The sequence below is a fragment of the Perna viridis genome, chromosome 7, assembly GCF_037379345.1.
Source record: "Perna viridis isolate PV_CMFRI_1.1 ecotype Kerala chromosome 7, ASM3737934v1, whole genome shotgun sequence".
Lineage (NCBI taxonomy): Eukaryota > Metazoa > Mollusca > Bivalvia > Mytilida > Mytilidae > Perna > Perna viridis.
Genome location: NC_142451.1, coordinates 12458603 through 12478507, shown reverse-complemented (window position 1 = coordinate 12478507; position 19905 = coordinate 12458603). Strand labels below are relative to the sequence as shown.

At 34.3% G+C, this 19905-nt stretch overlaps 1 protein-coding gene across 1 annotated transcript; it reads left to right on the top strand.

The window, feature by feature from the left end:
• The first annotated feature begins 8177 nt into the window (after positions 1–8177).
• On the top strand, positions 8178–19618 carry LOC148611369 (galactosylgalactosylxylosylprotein 3-beta-glucuronosyltransferase 1-like). The gene is made up of 5 exons (XM_088591862.1): positions 8178–8309; positions 9075–9583; positions 10979–11065; positions 16912–17115; positions 18075–19618. The coding sequence occupies exons 1-5, from the start codon at positions 8198–8200 to the stop codon at positions 18156–18158; spliced, it is 996 nt and encodes a 331-aa protein (XP_088447988.1). The 5' UTR covers positions 8178–8197; the 3' UTR covers positions 18159–19618.
• The last annotated feature ends 287 nt before the right edge of the window (positions 19619–19905 follow it).

Sequence of the window (19905 nt, the reverse complement as noted above, 5' to 3'; positions counted from 1 at the left end):
ATCCCCAAAATCGACTGTAATGCTGATATAAACAGTGCGAAGAAAGTCTTATAGATCTGCGATATTTGATTGTACAATTTTAGGAACACTACAATGATGATTGAAGACTCCATCCAATTACTAAACTGCAGAAAAGTGCCGCTAAATTATTCTCGATTCTCCGTTTCTTAACACCACCACAGGAATTATTTGTAAACTTAAACCTAAACTAGCTAACTTTAAGACCACGTGGCTTATCCCAAACTTACTTCAGTCTACAAAATTTACAAGAAATTTAAGATATTTTAAGGGGTTATGGACTTTCTATATATAAGGTGATAGGTCGTGTCGCTAGGATAGATACAATTTTTTAGCTTGCAAATATGGGATTACGTTAAAAAAAACCAAATTTATAAGATAAGTTAAGAAAGTTTACATTACGTTACATTATATACGAATTACATGTGTAGTCAAAAACATCATTGGCCTATCATCTGTTGTAATTATATAAGTTAAATGTAGAATAAATGCATGATGAATATTGTTATTAAATGTCCTACTGTATCATAATCATGGAAAACTCCTTATATTTTTCTGACAAAATATATAAAAAGGTCAATATTTTTTTCAAAAACAAAATATATGAACAGGTTGGGGTTACAGAATCCCAGCAAAGAACTATTGGAGTGCTCCCCTGAGCTTTAAGGTTTCGGGGCAACCTCCTGTATATAAGGTGATAGGCCATGCCGCTGGAATAGGTAGCATATGTCTAATTAGGTCGGGAAAATAAACATAATTATATGATAAGTCAATAAAGTTATATAAATAGTCAACAACATATGTTGTAATTATTTTTGTATTAAATTTTGTTGCATGATGAATATTGTAATTATATACCCTAGATAGTGTATCGTAACCAAAGAAACAAACATATATGGGACTGAGTAGGTCTCTTCTTTCTGACAAAATACATGAAAAGGTCTGTAGTAATTAAATTTAAGACTATTTTTTTTCAAAAGCAAAATATATGAATAGGATGAGGTTACCAAATTCCAACGGCACCTAAAACAAAGAAGTATTGGAGCCTCTGAGAGCTGCTCCCCTCCAAGTTTAGGCAGTGCTTACTCCTTCTCGACTTTGCGGCATTCTAGCAAGTAATTTATTTGTTTTCTACGAATATAATCCTTATAAACATTTATTATTAATTTGCCTTTTTCTAAAATAAATGCATTTAAAAGATTAACTATAGGAGCATTTTAGGTAACTCAAAGAACACATTGGGTATAAACATCGGATTTTTTGTTTTGTATATTAATTCGAGTTGTCTCCCATCATGCATGTTATCGGTCAAAATCCAGGACAAAGGACTGATAGAAGTCGGAAGCTATTTCAAAGCTACAGCCTACAGCACTAATACACCTTTAACATGCTCATCTACACATATTTGATACAAAATAAATTTGAGAGGGGGATAAATGTTTTAAAAGAAAGACACATATAAAAACTTTTGAAGAAATTATTGGTTGTCGATGCAACTTCTTTCCGGTACAGAATTGGGTTAACCTACTATAACGTAAAAATACAATCATAAATATGAATTTTATCATCTAATATAAAAAAAAAACAAAAACATCGATTTTACATACTTTGTATGTAACCAAAGCGTTCTGAACCTTAAAAATTGTTACAAAACTGTATTTTTCTTTGGAAAAATGGCATGAAACGTACCCGCAAATGTAATGTGTAGCCAATTCTTGGCCAACAGATTGGAAAAAGGGGGCAAACGTTACTCCGGTCTTTAAGAACGGAACTGCTAAGAGGTTAAAAACTACAGATCCAGATCGATCTCGCTGTTAAATATTATTTCGAACTGTATGGAAAGGTGCGTCTATAAGTATGTACATAACTTCCTCTTACGCCACAATGTTATAACTGCTCACCAATCTGGATTTACGCGAGGCGATTCGGCTATAAACCAGCTAGTTGATATATCGAATACTTTTGGTAAGGCTTTGGATAGTGGGAAGGAAGTCAGAGTAATATTTTGTGACATAAGCAAAGCATTCGATCGCGTATGGCACACTGGTCTTTTATTTAAACTAAGGAACCACGGTATTTCGGGAAAACTGTTGGATTGGTTTAAGAGTTATTTGAGCGGTAGAACGCACTTGTTTGAATGAGGGTCTCTCGGAATGGACGCCAATAAATGCCGGCGTACCGCAAGGTTCGATTTTAGGACCTCGGTTATTTATTATATTCATAAATGACATCGTTGTAGACATAGATGCAACTATTAAGATATTTGCTGACGATACTAGCCTCTTTGTAACCGTTGATTCGCCTGCTATCGCCGCTAATATCTTAAATAATGACCTCGCGAAAATTCACCAGTGGGCAACTACTTGGCTGGTAAAATTTAATCTACAGAAAACCGAGACGATGCTTATTTCGCGCAAGTCTACATGAATGGTACACCCGGTATTATAGATGAACGATCATGACATACAGGAAGTGACAAACCATAAGCATTTGGGTATAACATTTTCAGATGACGGATCGTGGCATAATCACATCGACAATATCGTCAGAAAGGCGTTTACCCGTGTAAATGCACTTCGTCGCTTGAGATTAGTTCTTGATAGATTTACACTCGAAAAATGTATTTCTCCTACGTTAGACCACTAATGGAATATGGCGACGTCTTTTGGGACAACAATATAGTATATTTGTCTGAAAAGTCGAGAGTGTGCAAATTGAGGCCATGCGAATAGTAACGGGTGGGACTAAACTAACTTCTATAGCAAAATTATACGTTGAGACAGGGTGGGAAAACTCGCAGATCGTAGAAAGAATCATAAATTTATTATGATTCATAAAATGTTGCATAAGAAAGCTCCTGACTATCTTTGTAATTTGATACCAAACACAGTTTCGGACCTGCATCATCATTTTACTCGACATTCCAACAACGTGGCAGAAATACGTACGAGAACCAATATCTATTCTGGTTGCTTTTTACCTTCAAGTGTCAAGTTATGGAACAACTTACTGTCGACATTCGTAAGGCGTCGTCGTTAGAAACGTTCAAGAACTATTTGAAGGTTCAGAACGTAAAATGTCCAACATACTTCTATATCGGCAGTAGAATCGGCCAGGTGCTCCATGCACGATTACGTATGGATAGTAGTTCTTTGAATGCTCATTTATTTCCGCGAAATCTTGTCGATAACCCATATTGTGCATCCGGTCTATCTGAAACGTCAGCCCATTATCTTCTTCACTGTAACAAGTATGCAGCCATTCGCCAGACGTACATATTGTCGTTAGATTTACCAATCCCGTTAATTCCAAAAAAATTGCTTCATGGATCAGATGCTCTAACTTTAGAACAAAATATTTATACATTTTCAAATGTGCAAAAGTATATAGTAGACAGTAAACGATTTGTGAACACCTAACTATAATCAACTACCTATTAATGCATTTCACCTTTTTTCTAAATACTTTATTTTCTCCTCGCCACATATTATATTCTTCAACATGCGAGCGTACAATAGAACATATGTGCTAACCAAATTGTCATTTTTATAAGGAGACGGACTTTGTATAAGCTATGCTTGTTTCCGAATCCTTGTCTTATTACTATTATGTTTTGTAATTTATTGTAATCAAACTATTTCTGAATAAAATATGTTTAAACTAATTTTTGGCAAGCCTTTGAGGTGGACAAAAAGCTGAATATCGAAAATTCAATAATACACCTTTATAACTGAATATTGTGGATAATGAAACCCTTTTCTTTCTTAAATGTTAAATTAATTACAAATTCTAATATGACGTCTTCATATCGTCAAACAGTATATCTTGGTACAACCTCACCTTTAGGTAGAACGGTGCTATTTCTCATTATTTTAAGTTGGCCTTTTGTGTACCCTACTTAAGTGAATACTTCCGGACACTGTGATTGGACAAATTGTGCTGATACCAAGAATGGTTAATTAATTCCAGGCTTTAACATTATTATACTTTTTTAAAAATTGTCTTATATTTGTTGAAAACCATTTTTTATAAATATTATGACTTTTTAAAATTTATGTGCCATTCGCAGAAAAAGGGGGGAAATTGACCCCAAACATTATTTTAAGATAGAGAAAACAAAACAAGTAATAAAATTGATAATTTATTATTTGCCATTATCACCAGAACTAAATGTTCTTGTACACAAAAATAAATATTAATCCAACTTCCTTACGGGAGAAGTTAAACGGGACAGCCGTTATTTTGGCTACGCTATGGAAATTTTTGTCACAAAAATTACCATGTTTGTCATATTAGAAAAGAAATAATTCCTTCCGGGGGTAGATTTGTACTTATTTTAACATGGGGTTGACATTTATATTCTCATTTAACACATCGTTGTCGCTGGGTGTTTAATAATCGAATATAAATGCCGTACCCATGTTAAAATGGGTACAAATCTACCCCCTCCACGAATTATTTCTTAATTATCCTAAATTTACTAATCAATATCTACTTTGTCACAATTGAACCCATAAACATTAAAACAAAATATATGGCAAGCCAGAGTGGACAAAAATGCCTATTTATAATTATTTATAAATAATTATAAATATTTGTAATTGAATTATAAATATTTATAATTCATTTATTAATATTCATAATTCATTTATAAATACTTACAAAGATAATGTGAATAATTTTTAAAAATGACTTGTAAATATTTATACAGGAATTAAAAATATTTATAATTAATTTCTAAATATTAATAATTCATTATAATTCAATTATATAAATATTAATAAATGAATTATAAATATTAATAATTATTTATGAATAGGCATTTTTGTTTATTTTGGCTTGCCATAAAAATAAGACTGTAGCGTCTTTTATTGATCATTAGGACTTAATCTGTCTTGATGTTATTCTTGATGTATGTTGTGTTCATAACTGCTCCAATTAATTGCTCTTTTGTTCTTTGATGTTATGTAATGATATGACCTTATGGTCTTAAGTTTGCATTAAAATAAAGTTATTATTATCAAGATCGGAATTGATACAGCAGTCGCCATAGCCTGTACCTGTTGTTCATTTCTATGAATTTACACGTGCACAAGCGTCTACTTCCTTGTGAACAAATTTCGTCACTTCCGCCAGAATATTTTTTTGCCATGTTATGGTCTTACATTCAACATATATAGGATGTCGCTGAACCTCTGTTTACATAAACAATGGGGAGAGAAAACCCGAAACCATCCTGATAAAAACTACTGGAGACGTTTAGGTTTCTCACACCCACGATACATAAACGCACGCTATACGCGTACCAAAAGCACGATAAATGAACGCGTCTATCGTGCGTTTAAACGAACGCTTCTACCAAAGTCGTTCATTCACAATATAGAAAAATATAAATACGATGAATAGTTGGTAAGGGGACGACCATTAGTGTCTTAGGGGGCTGGCATTTTTTTTTTCAGGTCAGAAATTTTATTTCCAGCGTGGTGAAAGTCAGATTTTTTTTTATTTTCATCATTACCATTGCTAGATTATTTATTTTCCAAACTCATAAAAGAGTCTAATTTTTTCGATGAAGATTTAAATGTGCATATCCGGGTTACCAAAGTATGTGATTTGGGTTCTATATCAAAGTATGTGCTATTTTTTTTTTTTTTTTTTTTAAATTGTTCAACACATTATTAAATGAAGGTAATTCTCTATAATGGTGTATCCATCTGCACCATGAAAACTGATTTATTCAACGGGTCATAGTTTTCCTTTCCTCGTTTGTCTACTCCGGACTTGACTTTTTATGAGCAACTCGGCGGGTGTTTCTAGAAAAGCAGAGGACACTTACCCTACCGGTGCACCTGGTCCATGCTCCCAGTTTTTAGTGGAGTCCGAGTTGCTCATTTGTTTTTGTTATTTTGTGTGTATGATTTTAGTTACTTTATGCTCTTTGTTGTGTATGTCTGTTTTCCATGTCTAGACTTTGTCCATGGATTACATTCTTTTGATTACCGCTATAACCTTGGTTCCCTTGATTACTCTTTCTATAATACAAGGCATAGTCTCTACTATATCCGACAGGTGGCATTCCTTGACCTGAAATATGTCCCCGATTTAACGGGAAATGCTGCGAGGGATTTAGGGGATATATTCGCATATCTATGTATATGGAAGAAATCTACAATTGTACAATGGCGATATTCAACTATAATACGTGGGCTGAGATACCCCCCTCCTTGTGCACCCCCACTCATCAACCAAAATATGATTTTCATGTACCCTTATACCTCTCATTTACGAATCTTTTTGTCGCAATGGCCTAGAATGCGTTAAAGTATACATTGCCTTGGCTCATTAGAAAGCGTAGATGCTACATAGATGTGTTTGAATATGCGAAAGCTTGTTTGACATTAATTGCCAATTACAGGTGAATTGGAAGAAAGTATGAAAATCCGAAAATTCCCTTTTTTATGAACATCTCATTATTGTCATATCGAAACCGAAAAATATGTGCCTGAAATGAGCAGGTATGTTGATTACATCGAAAATTAAAACAAAAACTAGTACCCAACTTGCTTGTTTTTTACATTGATAATATGCTAAAAATTGGACTTGGAAAAGTTCAGATATTTATTATTTGGGTCCATTAGAAAGCTAAGATAGTATATAACTGTATTTGAATATACAAAAGCTTTTTCAGAAGTACGGTATTTGAAAAAACATACCAATGACAGATGAAATGGAAGAAAGAGTAATCAAGGGAACCAAGGTTATAGCGGTAATCAAAAGAATGTAATCCAGGGACAAAGACCAGACATAGAAAACAGACATACACAACAAAGAACATAAAGTAACTAAAATCATACATACAAAGTAACAAAAGTAATTGAGCAACTCGACTCCACTAAAAACTGGGAGCATGGACTAGGTGCACCGGTAGGGTAAGCGTCCTCTGCTTTTCTAGAAACACCCGCCGAGTTGCTCATAAAAAGTCAAGTCCGGAGTAGACAAACGAGGAAAGGAAAATTATGACCCGTTGAATAAATCAGTTTTCATGGTGCTGATGGATGCACCATAACGATCCATGAGTTCATGATGACGACCATATAACTTCTGTAGTGATGACTTCAATCTTGTAGCAACATAACCCTGATCCAGAAACCTATTTGTTAGAGTTCTAGCGCGATACAAAAAGTCTGCGTAGTTTCGGCAAGCTCTGGCATAACGTATGAGTGGTGATATGAACACTCCATACGCAGGAGCCGAAGGGATGTTGCCACAGATGAAGGGAAAGTTGACAATTCTGAATGAAAAGTTAAACCCCAACAATCAATCAATCAATCAATTATACGGGATGATGTTTTTTTTTTAGTTCATTCACCTATGTATTCCATGTAAACCACCGACGAACCTCAATGGTAGAAAAACTGGCGTACTGCTACGATGCTCAGGCATTTTTATGTGATATTTTAAAGATAAATTGAATGTCATGAGAATAGTAAATTGGAATCAAAGGGTTAAATGTTAACAATTTACAACAAGAAGCTTGTGTTCAGATACTTTTAAAGCCAGTTCTTTCCTTTGACTTCATCCAAATTTTTTGCAACGTGACGATTTGCTAGATTATCACCGAGTTATACTCACTTGTAATTGCAATATGGTGAGTGCCCTGGCGGAGCAGTACATTCTTACCCTTCCAGAGCACCTGATGTCACTCCCGATTTTTATGGGAGATGATTTTGTTAGTGATTTAGTTTTTGTGTGTGTGACGTCATACTTCTATTATCTTCAGTTTTTATGTGTAATCTTTTTTTTATTCAGTTCGCTACATTGTGTATGTAGGTCGTCTCTGATTCATGTGTTCACGCCATGTTTTTGGATTTTGACGTATTTGAAACATTCCACTGCTGACGCTTCGGTATTTTTTTTTGCCGGTATTTATTTGAGTAATAAAAATTCAAACAATCGGTATATAAATTGATTCAGTACATAGGTCCTTCGATATGAAAAGGATTCAAAAATAACGCGGTAATATCTTGAATAATAGTTGGTTTGGTCCACACGGTTTGGTCGCGTTTTAAACTCAAACGAATATTAATCAATTTTGAAAAAAAGTACTAAAAGTAACGATTTTATCTTCAAACACAGAACTTGTTTTAAATTTCAGTCAAGGAAGAAGAACAAGGCAGTGATGAATTTCACTGGAAAGAAAGTCCTAGCATCAATAATCAGACTTAAAACAATTATCCTGTTGATCCAGTTAGCGATTTCTTTTTCGCTGTTTGCACTGTTTGTCAAGTGGGGTAAGTTTTTCTAAATGTTATAGTTTGCTATAACATGTCTTTACCCTGAACCTATTAATTTGTGATTCGATACATTTTTTTACATGTAGCTAGAGTGGGTTGTCCTGAATCTTATGAAATGAATAGAAGCTATTTATTCTTTTCGCTCATGGCCTCAAAGGTTTAAGTGAATTTCCATTCCCTTTAAATTGTGTTTGTCGCTGTTTTCCGTGCAGTAATTGTTCTTTTTTACCCCACATTTAAAAGCGGGAATGCAATGAATAATGTTTATTTAATTAAGATATAACAGAGTACATCATTATAATAAAATTCTTGGAAGTAAAAAATATAGCTTAATATCGTTTCGACTCATTCACTGGGGATTGTTTCATTGTTACTGTGTTGTTCTAACGTTGTTTTTCTTTTCATTTTAACTGTCCATGGCAATACACCTACAAATCACCTAAAAATCATTACAACGGCATTTTAGTACAAGTTTTGCTGTTTTTTTTACGGATCTAACTCACGAATTTAAGCCCTCATGGAAATATCCAACGAACGTCAGGTGAGTTTTGTTTTAATTTTTTTGTAAAATTAAATAATTCATTGTAGGGAATAAATCATTTGAATTCAACCAAAAGTTTATACTCTAGTCCGTATCACCGTCTAGTTAAATGTTTACAACAAATATGAAATCGCACGGGAAACGGAAAACTGGAAACATCATTCTTTAAAAAATTATACTTCGACTAAACGAATAAATGCACTCTTAATCTAATGTTTCAGGACCAAATGAAAACAGTTTTCTGGATTCCAATAAAGTTCTAGATATTGAAACAAACTCGGGACGCGAAAGAATACTATTAACTAAGAGCAAAAATAATAAGGATATTTTACAAAAGAGTCACAGAGGAAGCCGAAATTGTCTTTGTAACAACACAAAAGAGGAGTTACCGATGATATATGTTATAACACCAACATACAAACGATTAAATCAGGTACCAGAATTAACAAGGTTGTCAAACACACTGAAAAATGTACCGTCTATTCACTGGATCGTTGTAGAGGAAGGCAAAAAGATATTGCCCGAGGTCGGCAATCTATTATCAACCTCGGGTATAAACTTTACCTACTTCAGTGCCGACCCATATATAAACGTGTCAAGCCGCCTAAGGGGGATTCATCAAAGAAATAAGGCAATTACTTGGTTGAGGGAAAATATAGATCTTTCAAAAGATGGTGTGGTGTACTTCGCAGATGACGATAATGCATATTCCCTGAAGCTTTTTGATGAGGTATGACTTGGTAATCTTTTTAGGCATGAATTCCAAATATTTTGTCATTTTTTTAACATGCATAATTATAAAGGTTGTAGATTTTTGTATTGAATTTATCTGTATTTTTTTAGCTCACCAGGCATTGGACATTACTTGGCGTCCGTCGACGTCGTTAACAATTTTTCAAAACTCTTTTCCTCTGACACTACTGAACCAATTGGAACCAATCTTGGTATGAATGTTCCTTAGGGTATTTTGCATAGAACTGATGTGGGGATGTTTGATCCTTCGAAAAACATGGCTGTCTTACTAAAATAGACCATAAAAGCCAGCCAATAGTAATTCGCTTATTATATCCCAAAACCGTTTGTTTTTGTCAAAATTCTTTCTATTGCTGAAATGATCCTTATCATAAGGCCTAACAAAGCTCCAAGAGATCAAATGGGTCAGACGACTCCTTGTAAGAGTTATTTCTCTTAAAAGATGAAAAATGGCGGTTTTTTTTTTTACAGTTTTCAGCCAATATCTTGAAAACTATATTAGATAGAAAAAAACTTTCCGTTGCTGAAATGATCCTTTGATAAGTCCTACCAAAGTCTTCTTGTGTCAAAATTTTTGGACATCTCCTTGTTAAATTTATTGCCCTTGAAAGACAAAATTTAACCAAGTGAACGATTCAGGCTCCTGGAAGCCTCTTGTTTAAATCTAGGTTTGAAGGCTATGGAACACCCAGCTCCGTTAATAATACAATTTTTGCCCATGGCGAACCGATTGTTTCCCCTACCAACCTACCAGTAGCATAAATTAGGGTGCGGAAGCTATTATTCGCTTATACATCATATCATGCAATGCTTTTCATTGTAATATTGGCTTTTATGCACTTACTTGTACTCTATGGGACTTTTATTTGAATGGTGATATGTTAAATGAAAAAAAAACATTCATACAATTAAGAGTTTTGTTTGCTTGGGTGTACCAAGGTAGTTAGATTTTGCCACATGAAAGTAAATTCCGACATTCATTTTAGCTAACCATAACGAAATATTGGTATTTTTCTATTTTTAAGCTCTTGAGCTTACTAATTTTCCAGTGGAATTGGGTTTGAAAGATACATTCATTTTATTTGAAATGTTTTTCATTGGAATTACATGTATTTAAACCATGCAGTGTGGTTTATTCAACAACATTTTTTTAATCGAAAGAAAAGCGTCTGTATTTTGTTATAAAATAATTTCTCATCTTTGGGTCTATGCATTACCTCAGCTTATTTCGAGACGACTAGATTACAGTTAGTGAAAACATAAGTTTTGGATTAGAAGTTGTAAAGACTAATATCTTAATATTTAATTATTATTGAAATCAGTGTAGATAAATACCAGGAGACACTCGTCCTCTTTAATTTTTTTTCTGTAGATGCGTTATACGGACAAGATATCAGTTTGGCCAGTTGGTTTAGTTTCTGAAAGAAAATATCAAACACCAATTGTTCAGAATGGGAAGGTATTTAGATTTATGACATAATAAGCAAAAATCACCGAGAGTTATCCCTCCATTTACGGGTATTGTTTTTTTTTATATGTTTAATTACAGGTGAGCTCAGTTGTGTCTTACCGTTTACGTCATGGCTAATAACCCGAGTTTAAGGTCAATCGCCTCTGCAGACTAAATACCGCTTCCAGATACATGTATACTACACGTACTAATTATCCACAATTTTAATTTTTTCACAAGATATAAATACTGCTGACTTAGAGTACACTCTTTCCGATGTACAGCACGACTGGGTGTAGTACTAAGTGTGCCAGGGGTATTTTGTAAAACTTTAAAGTTATAAATATACTTCTATGCATGAAATATGTCAATCTCCAGATCAAAGGTTATATTCGCTATTTCAAAGGTCTGTCATACTCAATACTAAAGCCCGTCTTTTATGAAAATTAGTGAGTACAGCGGAAACAGCTTCGAAGATTTGTAATGAATAGTGCTCATGCCTTGTGAATATTTTCACATCCTGTATAGCAGAGTCTATAAGCTAGCGGAGGGATACGTAGTAAGAGTAATCAAGGGGACCAAGAATCTAGCGGAAATCAAAAGAATGTAACACGGGGACAAAGACAAGACGGAAAAAAACAGACACACGTAACAAAGAACATAAGAACAACACGTACAAAGCAACATAGGCAAATGAACAACTCGGAACTCCACTACAAACTGGGAGCATGGACCAGGTGCACCGGTTGGGTAAGCGTCCTATACTTTTCTGTAAACACTCATCTAGTAAATCAAGAAGCCATAATAGGCCTGTGAAGGAGATAGGAGATTCGTTCCAAGATTTTCTAGGTGTTAATACTGATCATGTGTGAGTTTTTCGATGTTCGTTTTTTGTCTCGTAAATATATCTTTTACTATGAATAATGAATAAATAATTTATTAAAGTGCAACCTGAATTTTTCATGTTCAAATACATAGATTACGGATATATTTTCAGCCAGCCAGATAGGCTTACGAAGCACTGTCATATGTACACATTAAGTTAAGTAGAAAATGAGGGTTCTATAAATTTAACGTCATTTGTTATAGGTGAAATAAGTTTGAATAAGGAAGTTTTTATATAACACCACGTCGTATATCTAAACAGTCTATGATATAGTTTGCAACAATTTTGGAATTATTCGTCAGCAGTTCTTTTAGCGCATCTAAAGGAGAGTCAAAATTTATGGAAGATAGTTGTTGTATAAGTTCATTTCGCCTAATTGCGTAACAAGAGCACAAAAGTAGGAAGTGGTTTTCGTCTTCAATGAGGTTAGAGTTACACACTTTGCAGAATCTACGGTCTAACGGAATATTGCGATAGCGGCCTTGTTCCACTTCTAATGGTAGTGTCCCGCATCGTATTCTGGCAATAACTGATCGCTGTTTCCTCGATAAACAGTTTTTCACATACGCTTCAGTACTAAAATCGGTCTTAAATAGCTTATATGTTCTAAGTTATGGCATGTCTTGAACTTTTGTATTCCACTCGATTTTGAAATTGTCTATAAGTGTAGTCTTTACTGAGTCAATAATGTACTTTGTCGATATCAAGTCTTGATTGTCTGTATGATTAAGTAAATTTGCCAGACCACTATTGTTCAAAATTGTTTTAACACTATTAAACCATGTATTTTTGTATCGTGCCGAAATCTCAACATCCCAACTAAACACTTTTCGACAAATTCTGGATTCCGGTAAGTTCATAAGTCTACACCACAATCTAATTGCGTAACACTGATTGTTTATATGTACTGGAGTCCATCCAATATCACCCGTTATTGCTGGAATCTGTGAGGTTTTCCCAACACCTAAGAAAGTACGAATAGCCCGATACTGAAGTCTTTCTAATACATCATATCGTTTCAAATACCAAACGCCTGACGCATAGTCCATTACGGGGATGACAGTATTTTCGTATATCTTTGCGAATGTAGCATAGTCCATGTTACCCATATGAAGATATTTGGAGGTTAACGATCCAAGTGCCCTGCTAGCCGCAACTGAGAGTTCTTTTACAGATATGTTGTAGTCTATATTTTCAGAGACTGTTAAACCAAGATAGCGATATCTATCAACGAAGTCAATTGCTGTATTACCAAGCATAAACGAGAAATCACATCTGTCAGTTGTTGTTTTACGAACATGCATAATCTTTGTTTTATCAATATTCACATGTAAACAGTTTAATTTTGTCCACCCATGTAAGACGTCAAGTTGGCGTTGCAGACCGTATGGACTATCAGAGATAAACACAATATCATCCGCATAAAGTAAGCAGCTTATCATATCCTTTCCAACCTGAACGCCGCATGATAAATTGTTAATTTGTGGTACTAAACAGTCAATGAATAACGCAAAGAGCGCAGGAGCAAGATTATCGCCTTGGCGTACTCCTGTATCAACTGAGAATCAATCGGTGAGTATCCCGGGAGACAAGCGGACAGCAGTTTTCAGTTTCGAATAAAGACATCTAATAGTATTGAACATATTTCCATGTATACCTGAACTTAAAAGTTTATTCCATAAAATAGTATGGTTGACCGAGTCGAAGGCTTTGCTAAAGTCTACGAAACACAAGAAAGTATCACAGTTCATTAGTTTTCTATTACGCAAAATTGTACATAAGGAATAAATATGATCCAGACATGATCTGAGACACCTAAATCCGTTTTGCTCTTCATTCAATAGATTATTGTTCTCAAGATATCTAACAAGTCTTTCATTCATTATTTGACTAAATACTTTAGCGACAGTTGACATAAGACTAATTCCTCTGTATCCTAATGGATCACGGTAGTCCTTTCCATTCTTTAAAATCGGACAGATGATACTTTGGCACCACATATCAGGTACTATTCCATGTGAAAAACAAACATTATATAGTTCATGAAGAATGTCGGTTAGTTTGTCACTTTTCAAAATTTCATTTGGAACATTGTCGACTCCGACTGTTTTACCATTCTTTAGACCATGTACCGCACGTTTAACCTCTTCAATCGATATAGGATCGTTTATACTTTGTTGTTCAGTATCAATCGTTTCATTTGTATGGTTCAAACTTTCAAATTCTTGTTCTAACTGTGTGTTTAATTGTTCTAATTGTTCAATAAAATCATTGTCCACATTCTGAATATCACCAGAAAAAAGTTTCGCGTATTCCTGTTTCCATCTAGACATAATATCGTTTGGGTTATGAGAAACACAACCGTCACCCATTATCACGCTATCAATTGTTTTTGTGTCTTTCCCGGGTCCAAGTTTGTTTACTTCCCGCCAAAATTCTTTCGGGTTCTTCTGGTTAAACGTTTTAATATTATCAAGTCTTTGAGCCACATATTTACGTTCTTCTTGTCGTAGACGTTTATCAAATTGTCTTCTCTTTATTTTAATCGTGTTTTTCAGTTCATTTTTAATCCGTTTGTCTCCTTTAAATTGTAGGTATTTTTTTCTCAGCTTTGTTTGTTTCCATCAATAAGTCTCGTAAATCATTGTTCCAGTATGGTTTAGCATTTCGTCGTTTACGTTTGTTCGAACTTGGTGTATAGTCTTTGTAGTCAACCTTGTTGTCCATTTCATGATGAATAGCTTCAATGAATGATTCGTATATAGTGTTAATTCTATCGTCAATATTGCGGATATCGAGTAAAGAGTCAATAACATTTTCGAGACATCGCATGCATCGTTCACTGGTAAATAAGTCTTGCGGTATGTTTGAAACATTATATTTACGTGTTGATTGATATTTTATATTCGTAGTATCAGTGACGTTTTCGGTTGTATCTAATATGTTCTTGTTGAGTTGATCATATTCTGAGATTGTAAATGAACAGGTAAGTATAGAGTGATCCGATAATCGTGCATTCGTCGAAAGTTGAACACCATTTTCAATTATCAGAGACGAAATCAGTTTTACTTCGAAGTTACAAACATTCGGAAGTACTGTATATGGGACAATCATATAGTCAACTACTGATTTTCCGATGGGTGAAACAAACGTAAAATTGTCTTTCGAGTAATCCCCATGTCCGTTTAGCATACAGCAGTTAGAGTCCTTCAAAAAGTCTAGCAAATAGTCACCAAATGCGTTTCTTGTTTCGTCAATAGGAATACGTTTTGGCAAATAGTCTAATGAATCATTAAAATCTTGGAGATTTCCAACTCGTCCATTGAAATCACCGCAAATGAAAATCGGACAACCTGTACTATAAAGATACATCTGAGATAAAAGACAGTCATATAATTCTTGAGCAATGTTACCTCTACTCGATCGCTCGGGTTGTAGATAACAAACGCATAAATATAAAGTTAGCTCTGGGTCATCTTTGTTTTTTAAATAAATCAATAAAATGTCATCTCTACTATCGTCTAGAATGTTTACTTCAAAATTGTCATATAGCGAGTTTTTAATTAAAAAACCAATACCTCCACTACCACGCCATGCGTTGTTCGAAATTTGTTTTCTATTGTTTCCAATACAATGATAACCTTCCAAATTAATAGTCTGATCATTTCTCAGGTGACTTTCGCAAAGTCCAACTATATCGTAGTTTAATGCAGTTAAAATATTTTCTCGTAATTCCCTACTATCATCGTTTTGTCGTGTCACATAACCAACCATTACAATTCCAACAAGCCAGTCTTAATTCGGCATCGTTACTATTTGACTGGCTTAACTGTTAATTTTGCTTCACGGTTACACGCCCGCCTCGAAATTGAAGTTCTGGAATTGATTTGATTATCTGTCTCATATTAGCGTCGTTGATGCGTTCTTGTCGTGTACGATCTGTTTCTATGTTGATATTTTTGTAATCATTTATGTCTTTTAGTTTTCGTTTGTTCTTAAGGACATCAACACGTTGATTTTCATCTGCGAAAGTAACAAGAACTGGTTTCGGACGTTGTGTATTGTTTACTCTTCCGTTATTCGGATTACCGATCTGCTGAGCGCTAACTACACTAAACTCTAATCCAATTGATCTTAGTATTCCGTTAACATACGTCTCCAGGCTATCAGTATTTAATCCTTCAGATTTAATGTTTTTTAAATACAAGTTTTGGCTGAACATTTTTCATACTAACAGACGGTAGATCATTGTTTATTTCTTGTTGTTTACTTTCATAATTTAACATTTTAGTTTCCAGTTCCTTTATTTTGTTGTCAACTTGAGCAAATTCTAAAGTCATTTCATCTTTTAGTGTTTTCATGCTCATCTGTATTTCGTTTGTAAATTTTGTCTCTAAATTTGAAATTCTCTGTTCGAGTGACGTTCTCAGGGAATCTTGATTTTGTTTTACTGTCAACATTAGTTTATAAAGGTCAGCAGTGGAAACAGTTTGGTCCGACTGGGTAGATGTTGTATCGGATGTTGTCGACATAGTTAAATGAATAGGCTTAGGACAGGAATATGAAGAAGATTTAGTGTTCTTTCGTTTTGGTTTAGGCCGATAATAATCACTGTCTGAATCTGATGTACTGTACCTAGGCCTTTGATTGGGCTGATTTTTGTGTCTCGGCATAAATAATCGCTGCAAATATACCTTTCAATTCTTCTGATATTTTCTTTTATCACAATAAAAGTCTAGATGTTATAATAAATCCATGTTTACACTATAAATTTTCACCGAGAAAAAACAAACGTCCATCTTGTTGAGCCTCACTTTCACTTTGTATGCATTGAAATAATTTGATACATATATATACAGCAAGTAAACGACTATCCATACACTTTACGGGAGTAACATAAGCCATACATGGTATTAATTCTACATAACTACATATATCCTGCCTTAATTTCAAAATTCATATGTTACAGGTTGTCAAATTTGATTCATGGAATGCTGAACACAGAAAATTTCCTATTGATATGGCAGGATTTGCTTTGAATACTAAACTTTTTCGTGATAATCCTCAATTGTACTTCTTGAAAACTGTCCTACCAGGATTCCAGGAAACTTCGTTTCTCGAAATTTGTTGCCAACTCGATGACCTCGAACCCAAAGCTGATGGCTGCACAAAGGTAAATCAACCCATTTCTGTTTGAAATTTACATCAGTTATAACAGTAATCAAAATAAAAAGTTCAAAATCCAAGGAATGAACACAAGGCAAAAAAAACAGGACGAAGAAAAAACAACCTATATAAACTAAATACAAGAACAAATCAGTAAACTTGAAAGTAAATTTAACCCGGCCTTTGCCAATAAAAAACCTTGCTCCGTGGACTTATCAAGTTTTCAACGCATAGGGATGCAGGGGGTTGGCACCCCTCCTTTTATTGAAAAAGGGCTTGAAACAACTTTCCAGATATTTTGTCTATTGAAACGTACTACAAGTAAATGATATTATTATATAGGTAGCAGTGTTTTATCGAATGTTCCCAGTGTAATAAATTTCGATAATTCACACTGAAATAAATTCGGTAATTTCACTCTCGGATCTTCTCCCGCCAAAACAACTTTAATATCAATCCGCCAAATCACAGAATTTAAAATTCATCTATAAATATCGATAAATTACGAAGAAAATCTATATAAAAATGGGATAATCAATTGTTTATCGTGAGTAACCAAAATATGATCACTCGTGTCAAGAACGCTTTGAAGATTTAACTCATGCGCGGAACAAGTTCCGCACACTTATTAAATCTTGGCGTTCTTCGGCACTCGTGATGATATTTAAGATATTTACTCTTTCCATATTTTCTTTATAATTAGGCTTTTAAATACGTCACGAATCGATGATATATATTTGGTCCTTTGTCATTTTCATGTGTAAAATTGACAAAAAAATGGTAAATAATGTCCTAACACCCCATTTTTGAGGAACCTCGGTTGGCACCCCTCCTTTTCAAAGTGTCTGGTCTACCCCTGCGGACATCAAAATGTTCGTCATGAACGGTTTTAGTGATATTAGTTTATTAATTTTTATAGAAAATAGATTACATATTTTTTTCATTCATATGTTTATACTTTTGTAGGTTCTTGTATGGCATACACGAACAGTGAGCCCAGTTATCAAATATGCCAGTTACAATGATAGTGAAACACCACCAATCATTTAGTTAAATGTCAACAAGAAAGAGACTCAAACTGATGGGACATAAAATAATTGGAAATTGACTAATTTATTATGTATGTTCTGGTCATTGTTTTCGGTCACTTAAAACATATTAAGGTCTTTACGATCATGAGGATGGTATCATGGTATCCTTTCTGAACGAAGTAACTAAGTGAGAAGAAATAATTTTAAACGACAAAAATACCAACGGCGTCTTTGGAAAACATTGTAATTAAGTCGATTGGTTTCAACGTCGAGGATGTAGACGACAAAATGATCTCTCTATTCACCATATGGCACTCTAAATTTTATAATTGTTGGGTGATTTAAACTTTTTTCGCATTGTTTCAAAAATGTATAACACATTTTATTCAGTCAGTAAAATGTCATTTATAAACGGAAGGTTTTCCCGTAACTTACACTTCAGTGCCAACGTTATCTTTACATCGACTGTCCTGCTGTAACGTCGACAATTAAAGTCTGCAGTCGAGGTAAAATAGTGTGCATGCTGTCAACATGGAGGGTTCACCCTATTGGGAACAACGGTAGTTTTTGTGAATAAACAAAAATAGTGTCCTATAAAATTCAGTTTCGAAACTCGCTCTGCAGACAGTCATTTCAGAAATTGCAAAAATCTTGCAAAGTCGAGAAATAGTAAATGAATTTACGCGAAGTTTTCCAATTGTCAAATAATGTCCGAGAATTCCGAAAGGCTTTTTTCTGCATCGGTTAATAGGAGCAGGTCTGTCTGTGCGTGGAGCTAACACTTTAAACGTTGTGGATAACGACAATGTTGAAAAACGTACAAACTATTTGAAACTTTTACTAATAAAAGGGTAACAACAAAATTACCGAACACTAATCCGATCCATAATAAAGTCCAAAATAAATCTGGCAAAATAAATATTACACCGCCGTAACAGCTGGAACCGCAATGGTTCTAACTTGGTACAGGCACTTCAAAAGAATAATTTTGAGTATTTTTTAACCAAGGACTGATACTTGAAAAAGAATTTGGTAACAGACCTTTTGAGACGCATTACCTCATACCCCTGTTACAGATACTTGTGGCGTTCAAGGAAATCAGAGTACTTTACGAGATTCTGAAGAAATTCAGTCTCGTATGAATATGAAAACAAGTCGGCTAGGAGAGGAGCACAGTTAGCCCCCATTTGAAAGCCAACTTGAGAATGAAAAATAGCTCCTCCAAATGCAACCAATATGAAATCTATGAGGAAGTCAAGTATGCAACAAAAGCACACTTAATACTCATGCGATGTTTTAGAAAAATGTTTGGATTTGATACCAAGAACAACATAATTTCTCGAAACAGCAAAAGTTTTATGAATAAGTCCTCTTAAACGAGATTTCAGTTTATCATGAGGCAACATTGTGTAAAGAGTTAAAAAGTCGAAGTTTGAAAAGAACTAATTTCAGAAAAACTGCAGGATTTAAGATTTTGAAATAAAGCTTTTAGAATTTTTAAGTATTCACATATGACTAATGCCACTACAAGAGTAGGTAGTATTTCAACTAGCTTGCTGTCCATCCTTCACTGCGAACAATGTCTTTTTAAGGTGAATTGACATAATTTTCTTGGAGCAAGATGAAGATCTAACTCTATACTTTTTGTATGGATTCTTATGATGGTTGGGAATCCAGTACAAGAATGGCAATTCCTCACTTTTGCTTCGATGTTGAGAGAAGACATGAAAGACTTATGGTTGTTTAGGATTTCATCTCTATTCAAA